The sequence below is a fragment of the Netta rufina genome (assembly GCF_964035555.1).
Source record: "Netta rufina genome assembly, chromosome: 1".
Taxonomy (NCBI): Eukaryota; Metazoa; Chordata; class Aves; order Anseriformes; family Anatidae; genus Netta; species Netta rufina.
Window position 1 is genome coordinate 44985706 of NC_140123.1, and position 12110 is coordinate 44997815.

Here is a 12110-nt window from a genome sequence, read left to right on the forward strand (position 1 = left end):
AGGATTTAAATATGTGAAAGAAACTGCTAATGTAGCTTAAACAGTGATATTTATTTCTCTGAGACAAAATAATTATGATTCATTGTGTCAGATTCCTTAACTATAGTGCACTTTTGGTCAGGCATGTGAATCTGTTCAAATAAAATGTCGACAACACCTAAATGAAAAAACGATGAATGAATAAATATATTTTAAGACGCTTCACTATAGACCAAACATAACCTCTACTTGAGCTTAGTCTTGTTCCTGTCAATAGTCATTAAATGTCCAAATTAACCTCAGTTTGGTGTTTTTAAATCTGGGCTAGTTACTCCTATTACATATATGACCAATGATCTTTTTTTTCAAAACACTTATGCTGATAACCTGCCAGTTTTACAGAGTGGATATAGATTAATCAATCTGCAAGATGTTGGCCATCCATTTGTAGTCCTCCAGTAGGTATTCCCATAGATCATTTTAGGTTTTGTTTTCTTGCTGTCTGCTAACACCTTTCTCCAATTCTAGAAATCACTGACAGGTTTATATATACCATTTGGATATTTCAGTCTGACATGGCATAAGGACCTGTTGCATTGGCAACATTTTTATATTTCCTAGTATTCTAGGAAATATCTGTTCTCAAAACTGTTCCCTCAGACTCTGGGCCACTTCTGTGAGATCTGAGGGAATCACAATTGAGAGACATTTATTCATAATCATGGGCTGCTAGAAGTGCTTTAGTTGATGAAGCACAGTGGATGAAGCTGTTTTGGCAGAGAGAAGATAATATTTTTCAAGAGCATCTATAGGAAACCCAAAGATCAGAACTCCCAGTCTGGCAGCCCACCAAGATCTTACCTCTTGTGGTGCAGCTTTGCTCCAAGTACAAAGCCTGACTGCATGCAGCATGGATGTTAATCTTCAGCTGATAATAGTATTTGGTCAGTGGAAGGAGAGAAATGGTGAAACGTGGGAGGCCGCCAACAGAGCTGGAACCAGAAGACAACAGGGAGGTGCTGCCTGTTGTGTTTTCCTACCAGAAAGATGTTGGACTGCAGATCCCTGGCTGACTTCAGAGAATAAATGGCATTTGGGGAGGAAGTTCTTGGACAAATCAGAACTGAAGCAACTGGGTAAGAGGCAAACTGCCTCTTACCTGTAATTTCAGGTAAATTTTAACTGTAATTTCATGGCATATTTTACAAGATAAGGGACATTTTTGCCTGCTTTTTGACCAGTTTCTTTGCTGTAGTAATTATGATCTATGCTGCGGGGAGGTCTTTCCATGGACACTTTCAGGTGAGGGCAGAGGACCTCTGTTTCATAATTCCTAGTTTTTCCTGTGCTGTAGGCAACGTGCAGTTCAGTGTGGATGCCACGTGGAGGAAGATGCATAAACATGCAATAGGAGATTTTTTGTGGATCATTCTGCTGCGGATACGAGAAACATGGACAATGCATGCCACCTAAAGAATACTCATGAAGTGACAAGCACGTGTGTATACGCATGAACTTCTCTGAGAAGGTGGTAATAACCACAAACTGATTATTACTTTTGTTGCATGACCTATTGTTGCATTTTGTACTTCACGTTTCAAAAATTTCTGTAATACAGTGTCTGTAGGTCATGCTAATACATCTCAAAAAAGGCTGGGAAAGGCAAAGATACATCTGTGTTGCCTTGTATGGCTGCATCCTACTTAAACATCATATTTATCTCAGCCCAAATTTTAAATGAGACTCAGTAGTGGATCACAATAGCTGTTGATACTGTGGAAGGCACAGGTGCTGTGGAATTCCTCGCTGGTGTTAGAAGCCACATGTCCCTAACAGAATGAACTTATCGCAGCTCTACTGCTTCTCTCCTTCTCTCTGTTAATTTTCTCATCAGTCTTAGAAGAGCAAAGAGCTCTAAAAAGGGAATGCGGCTTAGCAAAATATTTTTGTTTTCTTCTCATAGATTTCCAGCAAGTTCATATCTAGTCATGTCTCTGTGGCCTGAAATAATATTAAAATCACAAAACTCCCATTGTCTACTTCTGTATACCACACTCACAGAAGACAGTTTTTCACTGAAAACTTCTATAAGACTCTCCACTGTTCTTAGGAGGGGAACGGGTGACAGAACAAACTTCAAGAAAGAGATGAAAGAGAATGCATCATCCAAGGAAATGAAAGCTGCAGAATACTATCGAGATGAGCATTTCTGGGTTTTCCTTAAACATAACATTGACCTGCTATTTTCATTGCTTTTCAGGGCCATTTATCTCAGCAGACAAAAGGAATCATCAAAGAAGTAATGCAGATGTTTGATGGATGAAAATTTGCAGGTGCAGCAGGAATTTGCTGCCCGAGGACTGAATCATCAGCAGAGCAGACTGCTGGAACAAGAAGGGACACATGAACAGAAGGCAAAAGAAATGGCCACCCTTGACACAGAGGAAATCCAAGCTACTTCTATACATTTTTTTTCCTACTATAGCTGCATCCACTGGACAGTTCTAGGCACAGATTATTCCTGTTGTGGCTGATGCAGTCCCAGAGTGGAAAAGCATGTAGATTCCAAGGAATTTGGCTTATACTGTGTGATACATGGATAGTATTAGACAAAAATCTATTTTATGAAGTGTAATCTACCCTACCACCATCCTACTGCTCAAATGATTTTTTGCCAAGTGCTGTAATTTTAGCCTAGGATTTCATGGCCTATGAGTTTAAAGGGTTGGCCTGGTCTTCAAAATAAACAGTAGTTACAGACGTCTCATGTTCATGAAATTTCTGCAGCTCTGGGCAGTTCCCTTTCCAGTTTGCAAAATCATGAATATTTCAGAAATAGGAGCACACAGTAGCTATGTGGATGCCATTGTTCACATCCCCACGATGGTTTTGGAAGCCTGATAACAGTTGTGTTATTGCTATACCAATTATATGAATACTTACCTGAATCACAATAGTAATCCCTTTGCTAATGTTTGTTGCTATACCACTGACAGTTTCAGTTTGCCGGTGTCAGTGATGAGCCACAGAAGCATAACACGTCTAACTCTTTGATGAAGAGTTACCCTTTAGAGAGGTTCTTCCAATTCTATTTCATATTGGGAAAGATTTATTGTGATTTAGCTATGCTCTAGTTTCTGGGAACTCTAACCTTGAATTCCCTTTACTTGCACTGAACACCTCCCTGACTTACCTTCCACACTTACTGTTTGATTTCAATAATATGAATAGGGCTATCTAAACTATTTCCTAGATAGCAATGGTTTTCTGTGTTAGACTACATATGCAAGTCAACCTTAGTTGGGATGGAAGGGAAGACCAACAAGGGCAGGTAGGCACTACTAATTGGGAGTGGGGATATGAGGATATTAGAAATGCTGGACCTTTGAAATGCAAAGATGTTTTGAATATTTTCAGAATCCTGTATCAGTTCTTATCATGAGGACCAGTCATAAGAACAGCTAACAGCTTGTAGCCTTGTGATGTGACTTAGTTCACTGAAGGTACATAGGCATCATATGTACTCAAGTTACTGTTAGTGACTACTAATACACTGTATAGATAGAACTATACTGTCACTTCTTATTACTCTCAATTGTTATCAGCTTTAAGGATTAGAGGAGCTCATGATAGTGCTAAATAGGTTATATATTTATGTGAACTGATTAACAGAGACTCCTAAGTCAATCAAGTTTCTGTGAATTGAACTTGCCCTGTGTGGGTTAAGAGGTCAACCCAAAACAGCAGTTCCAAGCCATGTGTGATATAAGTGTTATTTCTGTGCATAAATCCAAAACTGTAATCTCAAAATGCCCTGCTTCTAATTGAGGAGAGAAGTCACAGATACGTTTTACAGGAAAAGCACACCCTTGCTTTCTGTTGCAGTGTAAGAACTGAAGACAGATCTGTACCATGCATTGGAACCTGCTGAAGGGACATGAGCTGGTGGACTGCACTGAGAATGGTACCACAGGAAATGTAGCCATGTCAGCAGCAGCACAACGTTTGAGGCCAATATTAGTGTTATTATCAAACAAGATTTAATGAATGACCTGTTATTTCCACACACTGGTGCTTTACTGAAGTCTGTCACATCACAGGAGGCAATTCAGACTTTCAGTCTCTTAGACACTTAAGTTAGCTGTTAAGCCTGCCCCCAGATATCTCATTTCCAGCTTTCTTTTTATGCAGGACCTTATCCTACAGGCCTGCTCTGAAAATGCCCACCAAATCAGACACCACAAGTGGGATAGGAGGGAGACCCACCAGATTTGAAAATCCTGATGTCAACCCAGGTCTCCAAGCAACTGACAGCATCACGACTTAGCAGGTTTTGTGCATGGCCTCCTGCAGAAACCTAACATGCTAATAAGGTTAGGTACTGAATAGATTTTTTTTTAGCATCTCATTGGCACCTGAAAGCAAGACTTAGTCACTTATGATGGATTCATCTCACCTGTCTTTAGACATCCACAATGTAGATATTCTGACTGTCACTGACGCCTCTGTATTCACTGCAAAGAAATAGGCACATTTAGGGCATGATTCATCCGACCTATTTTACACGTTTACATGAAAATCATCCTTATTATTACACTATAGTGTTTAGATCTTTGTTATCCCTAAAATGCATTGCCTATCGATGTTTTATAAATTACTTGTGAATAATTGTGGTATTACAATAGTCAGAAGGGTTCAATTGGTAGGCTGTTGATTATGTATTCCTATTCTTCCTATGGAGCAAAACCCTTCTTTGTGTTGAATGAATTCGGTTTTAATTTTGATTTTTTTACAGATTTTTTTTCAGAGGCTTCTTGTGTTTGTTGCAAATTCTGACATGACTATGGATTGTGTTTTCTTTTGCTTCAGATAAACTCCGAAGAAGCATGCCGAACCTAGCTCGGATGCCAAGTACTCCTGCCATTAACAACGCTTCTGGCTTTGCTAGTTCTCCAGTCACTGTGAGGAACAGTCAGAGCTTTGATTCCAATCTACATGGAGCAAGTAATGGGATTTCAAGGATGCAGTCGTGTAGTAAGTACCTGTGTTCTTTGGCAGTGTGCAAGGGATCAATAGAGTGGTAAAGTTTATGTCTGTGCTTTATGAAAAATTAAAGCAGGCTGTGTTCCTTTTACACTGGATTTTAATATAGCTCAGGATTTTAAAGCTGCTAGTTTGGAAGGCAACATCTAGCCCATCTTGTTATGCAGTATTGAGTGTCAACACTACCTTTATTTTATTTGCCCACTCATTTTTGTCAACCTTTCAACTAAAATTACAATAATAATTATTATTAGTAGTAGTAATATAGAAGAACCAATAATGCAATTAATTCATATAAGCTTAGTTCTTCAGCTTTGATACTAGAATTTAAAACATTGTTTTTCTTAGTAATTTACACAGTGCTGTATTATACAGTACACTGTATAAATACCATCTCAAAACACATGACCTCTCTCCTGTTGAATTTGAGCCACTCTGTTCCATGCAAATGCGGTAAATGGAGGATTATATCCTCAAGTATATCATACTTGTTGAGTGGGTGAATTAAAATGTCTCTAATTAGTTTAATTTAATTGACTTCCAGGTGGCAGGGGTGCAGTATTGATCTATTGGATGTGGAATTATGAACATAGAATGTCAAAAAGACATTCTTTTCTAGCATGATTATTGAGATCCTCTGATGGGAAATGGAAAAAGTGGATTTCATTTGATGCAAGGAAGAGAAGGAATTGAACTTTAGCCTCCCATTTCCTATGAGGTTTTGGAGGGAGAAGTTGGCAAAACCTGTTCTTCTTTCCTTCAAATCAGAGTAGAAGTTTCAAACATCTTCAAAAAGATTAAATTGAATCTTTTCTTGATAGTATACCGTAGTGGTGGATTTAGTTTGTTTTATTTTTGTCCTTTTCTAATAGGAGATTGGAAATAGTTGTTCAGGGTCCCACATGTAAATTGAATGGTGGTGTGTTGAGAGTTTAATTTTACTTACTACTTTAAAAATACATGTTTCTCTGTGTGTTTTTGTATGTAAACATGTGTGTGTAAAATGCAATTCTTCTGAAATGACCTTTCTGAAAAACATAAAAATAAGTGGCAGCACTGTTGTTTTTTTTTTTTTGTTGTTTTTGTTTTAGGAGATGTGTTATGATAAGGTTTCCTTAGCAATATATTGCCAGTCATATTTCATTGATTCATATATCTGTTTCTTCAACTGCATCTTTAAATGTACTTAGGATGTCCTTTTTCAAAGAGTTGAAAAAGGATTGGCCTGTGTGCAGTAGTTGGCTTATGTGCTTTAGGCTTTTTACAGTTTGCTTTTGATATGTGGACTCTGGAATAGATGTGTGTCTGATGTACACCAGAGGGCAGAATTGTGTAAAGAATCTATATATAAAGCTTCTGGAAAGGGTAGCATTGATTTAAAATGATAGTTTACATAGCATCAGCTTTGGAATATCTTGTTATGTTTGGGACCTTTTTATAGCCTTTTGACTGTTTTTATAAATAAAGCTTAGACTTTTGTGATGTTTTGTAATGCTTTAATGTAATAAGCATTAAACAAGATATGGTTATTACAAGCAACCTTACAAAAATCTAAACAATCTAAAAGTAATTAACTCAGAGCTTCAGCAGTTTTAAGGCTCTAATTGCATAGGTGGAATTAGTGTGTTTTTAATGGAAAACAAAACCTCTTTGAGGGGAGAAAGAAGGATAAATAAGGGTGGTATTTTTGTTTGGTGTGGGGATGGAACAGGATATTTTAGTTTGGTGCAGGTTGGATCCAGGGGGTTCTTCAGTAGTTTATAATTAGCAAGTTAATTGCATAATGATGTGTTTAACTGTAATTAGATTTGTATAGAGATGCGCATTATTATCTGGCCTCATTTGTTGGGTACTGATCTTGTTACTTCCTTTCTACCTCTCCTAACAGTTCCATCACCAGGACAGCTTCAGCACAGAGTTCACAGTGTGGGACATTTTCCAGTATCTGTCAGACAGCCTCTCAAAGCTACTGCCTATGTAAGCCCAACTGTACAAGGCAGTAGCATTCCAGTGTCCAACAATTTACAGCTATATTCTAACACTGGGATCCCAATGCCAAACAAGACTGCTAGTCAAGGGATTGTGGGGCGCAGTGCTCTTCCAAGACCCTCGCTGGCCATTAATGGGAGCAGCATACCCAGAAGTAAAATTGCACAGCCAGTTCGAAGGTAAGAGTTAAACAGGCCATTGTTCCTGTATAGCTGGCCTTAGCATGGATTGTGTTTTGTTTGTTTGTTTGTTTTCCTCTGGAGTATGAATCTGGGATATAAAGGAGAAGCATTTCTAGCTCCCAGTGCTGAGTCAGTGAATGGGTGAAGATTTAACTCCACAAATAGCGATGGACAATGCCTGCTGGTAATTTCTAATAAACTGTGTTACAGATAGAGTGTAATTACATATAAATAAGAACGTAATACCACCCACCAGTAAGAAATCAAAACAAATGGAAATCTCGTAGCATTAGTATATCTGACTCACCATCTTCCAGACTTGTGCCAACTGCTATTTCAAGCTCTGAGGACGAGCATGAGAAAGATTTGCATGCCTGTTGCTGTAAAAAGCAACAGACTGTAAAAATGCAACTTGTGATGTTACAGAATTATGAGGAAGGAGATATTTTGGATGTCTTCCTCTTGGGATGAAGCAGCATCTTGTCAATTTCAGCTGGGAAACAGTAGAAAAGCTATACTGCTAAACAAATGAATTTTTGCATTTTGCAAGAGAATTGTCTCCAAATATTTTTTTAAGGTAAGCAATAAAATAAGCCTGAAGAAAGAACTATGTTTTAATCACCTTATAACAGCTGAGAGTTAAACTCTTAGCTCTATGTATCATACATTCTACGATTAATAGGTGTTGAAGTTTCTCAAAAAGAAACTCTAATCAACTTGTGTCAACTCTTCCCACTATTTCTTCCCATCATGTGCATCCCTCCTGTTGTGAAGGCCTGCTGCTTGACCACCTGGTTTTCTGTTGGATGAACTGTCAGTGTTTAACTTTCACCATTTTTATGCTTTTCATTAGGTACTTGCTAGATCCAGAATAAGTTCAATTGCTCACATTCTCTCTTTGGTTGAGTTACTCAGGGATTACACTGATGTGACTGACAACAGATTTTGACCAACTGCAGTGAAACTTTGATAAAAAGCTGTCAGGTTTCTTCTTTGATGGAGACTGTACCATGAGATTTCTATTATAACCTTCTTTGCTCTCTGCTGGATCTCCCCCTGTTAGAGTTCTTCATAGTAGCGGTTTTTCTTTCTTTCTTTCTTTCTTTCTTTTTCTTTCTTTTTTTTTTTTTTCTTTCTTTCTTTCTCTTTCCCTCGACTTCATGTTCTTCTGCACGGCTCTTAAATCTTTCATAGCAACATGTGAGAAGCAGAGACTTTCTGGTTCACAAAGACCAGTCTCTTGCTATTGTTTCATCCTTCCTACAAGAGACAACCTTAAAAAAAAAAATTAAGAGGTTTCAGCGGGAGGGTGAAATACTGTAGTCTCAACACTTTATTTATTTATTATTTATTATATCTATTATTTATTTTTATTTTATTTATTTATTTATTTATTATTAGAAGCTCATTCAAATTTATCTGATTCAAAAGCTATTTATAGTACAGAAACACTGGGCTCCCATCTTCTCACCTTAAAATGTACCTTAGCAGCATCATATGTTGCTGTAGAACCAGACCAATGATCCTGGAAGATAGATAGTGTTTACAGTGTGTGAATGACAAGCTTATAGGACTCCAAAAGCACAGACATATTGGAGGTCAGCCAACAGTTCTTTAAGACCCTAGTTTAATTTTATTTATTCATTCAGAAAATAAAAGTATCTTCAGTGCATACAAAATTTTATTGGAAGGAAGTCAACCATGACAGGCAGATTTTCTAAGTGTTGATTTTGTCACTGTGATCATTTCTAAGGAATGGTATTTCTGATTATCAGTTCAAGACTCTAGCTTCTATTAGCACACAGAAACTTTAAATGGTTTTAGTTGTAACTTCATTGAAGGTAGAATATATATATATATAGTAATAAATCAGGTGTTCAGGAAGAAGTGCACATTCAGAATAAAACTGTCTTTATTACCCATGGCCAGACTATTATGCAGACAAGTTACTGGTATTGTACATACTTAAAATGGATTGTTAGACACTTTACATAAGCCCTAAAGTTAGTGAACTTCAGTATTTACTGCACAGAACCAAACATATGAGAGAGTGCTTTTGACAATTTGTAAAATAAAATTATAGTAGACAAAATAACCAACTTGGCTAAATACTACCTGCTTTTCTCCTTATCATCAGAGTTTCATGCATCCCAAAGCAGTGTAAAGAAACTGTAATGAGTATGTTCCACCTATATTTAGCCTTACTAGTGAGGCATCATTTTTTTATTTTATTTTTATTTTTATTTTCTGTTAAATGTATCCCCCTAACTGCCAGCACTCTCCAACTTCATGCTCTGGGCTTCTTACAGACCCACCTTCCTAAACCCCTTTTCCTACCTTCCAGTCCTCCACTTTACATCTTCACTCATGCTCTTCACAGGAGCACGGTGGTAGAAACAAGGTGAGCTGGGAGCCACATGGGACAGCCAAGCTGCCCCAAAATACCCAAAACAGAAGAGCAAAGCTATGGCAGGGACCAGGGTCAGCCAACAGTCCCAGTCTCCAGAAGAGTCCCCAGTGACAAGGCAGGTTTCAGCTAACCCAGGATGTCAAGTCACTAAGTGTGGGTGTAGGTTCTCCCATGCAGCAGGCAAAGGCATGGCAGCAACCTAAATGCAGCCATGGAGCAAAGGTGGAAGGCTTGATTATTCCTGTTGCCTTGTGCTGGAACAGGTTGACTACAATCTAGTTGATGACAGGTAAGTTGAAAGAGTCTGCAGGCCCTCCAAAACTTTGTTATCTCAAACTACATAGCATCATACTGACAGCTTGTGCTTGTTTTGCAACAGTTTTCAATGCTGGTGTGTTTTCCTGTTAAGCAGGAATCCAGCTCTGGATAAGTAGCAGTATTCTTATGCTTATTTTCATCTTAGCTCACTAATTCTTCATTACTTTTGTCCTCTCTGTTTTCTCTCAAACACTGTTAAATATTTTCCCTTTCTTTATTTCTTTCTTTCTTGCTTGCTTTCTTTTCCTTCCTTCCTTCCTTCCTTCCTTCCTTCCTTCCTTCCTTCCTTCCTTCCTTCCTTCCTTCCTTCCTTCCTTCCTTCCTTCCTTCCTTCCAAAAAAAAAAAAAAAAAAACAGAAATGAAAGCAGCAGTTGTAGAACAAGGCAGAAGCTGGTCATGTTTTATGCCTAGATTTATAATAAACTGGATTTATAGCAAAGATAAGGGATACTGCAATAGAGTGGAGACACACAAAAACATCTTGGATGAGCCTAAGTTTACTCATCTTTTTTACTTAAGTGTAATTTTTTGGCCAGTAGGAAAATCAGTTGTAGCAGAGACGTGAGGCACTGCTCTGATGACTGCTTTTGGCTTACTGACTCTCTTACAACATACATCTGCTTTCTTCCATGCAAGGGTGTTCAGAAGGGAGAGGAGGCATCAGTAAGTTACAGCAGTTACCATTAAAGGAAAAGTAGAGAAGTGAGAGAACAAGGCTTAAGACCTGGTTTTATAAGAAACAGTTTCACAGAATCGGGACAGTTTATTTTCAGCAAACTGTGGTGTAACTAAAATATGTTTGCCTTGTCACCAGTGGTTTGACATTTAGGTCAAATCAAACAGGTTTTTCTTTTGTTGTTTTGTTTGTTTGCTTGTTTAATATTATTTAAAACAGTTACTTCAAAAGTAAAAACCTGTCAGTTTTGGAGGACAGTCAGCAAAGACTTTTTAAATAAATCCCTGCTCATTAATGAGAGACACAGCCCAGGTGTTGTGAGGGTGTGGTGCTGGAGGACCACGAGCTCTCTGCATGGGTAGTGGTGTAGGAACTGGCAGCTCTCTGACTTTGGCTGTGTGATGGAAACGTGTAATTATGAGTCTTGGATAAGAGGATCTGGAGCAGGACTTAATGCAGTTCTTCAACTGATAAGATGCCTAAATTCCTTAGTGCCGGCATAGTTTCTATAAATGCTGTTTTTTTTTTTTGTTTGTTTGTTTGTTTTTTAGAGAGAGAGAGCATGCTGAGCATGACAGCTTTTTGATTATTTCCCATTACATCTTTGCTGCCTGTCTCTATTGGAATGTGTGTTGTCCATAGTGACAAAAGAGGTTTATATTTATATTTTTCAGAACCTTTAACCTGAAGAACTAAATCTTCCCATTTTGAGGGGTCTCATACATCATTAGGATTATTCACTAAATTCCTTTTTGAAATCCTTTATCCAGTGACATTAATGGGATCTCATTGGAGGTCTTAATTTCACCATAGGTCTTTATATTTTCATTAATTAAATAATTATTTCATGTAGCCAGGAATATGATAGAGTGAAGTCTCCAAGCAAGCTACAAAGCCAATATCACTACAGAAGAGAATGGTATTTGCTATCTTGATCTTTCACATGAAATATGACTTCCTTTGTCTTTTTCTATGATTTGTTTCATACAGTTTTCTTCAGCCTCCTAAGCCACTTTCATCGCTGAGCACGATGCGGGATGGGAACTGGAGAGATGGCTGCTATTGATGAAGGATGCCCATGAACATTGAAAAATAAGTAACATGGATTTCATTACCCAGCTGGCTGGGTAACGATGACTTGGGAAAGGAGGGTCATGCAGTATTATTTCCTCTGCGATTTTATTATGTAAACATCCATAATGCAATGCCATTTTCTAAAAAATGAACATCTTATCAAATACTGAATATTGCACTTAAATCGGTTACCTGAACAGCTGCATTGTTATCAGACTAACAGTGGCAGTGTTATCACATAGAACTGAAGTATTATATATGTGAAAAGTACCAGAATATTTCCTCTGAAAGAACTTGGAGCTAATGCTTTTGGGGCAGCTTTGCCATACTGAAATTCTAAAATAATTTATTCTTTGTAAAGGCATCATGCATTTATTTTGAATTTGGAGGGGACTTAATGTATGTGCTTAATTTTTTATTTTTTTTAGTGCTTCCTGT

The 12110-nt window shown here is 37.8% G+C and overlaps 1 protein-coding gene across 2 annotated transcripts in view; it reads left to right on the plus strand.

The window, feature by feature from the left end:
- The window catches only part of SLAIN1 (SLAIN motif family member 1), a gene marked incomplete at both ends in the record, with an annotated part of 48525 nt that extends 36861 nt beyond the window's left edge, over positions 1-11664 (plus strand). For both annotated transcript variants that reach the window (XM_084291224.1, XM_084291225.1), the window contains 3 exons: positions 4849-5013; positions 6911-7190; positions 11589-11664. In XM_084291224.1, the coding sequence (XP_084147350.1) occupies positions 4849-5013; positions 6911-7190; positions 11589-11664 (521 nt within the window). The remainder of the gene's footprint in view (positions 1-4848; positions 5014-6910; positions 7191-11588) is intronic.
- Positions 11665-12110: the final 446 nt, after the last annotated feature.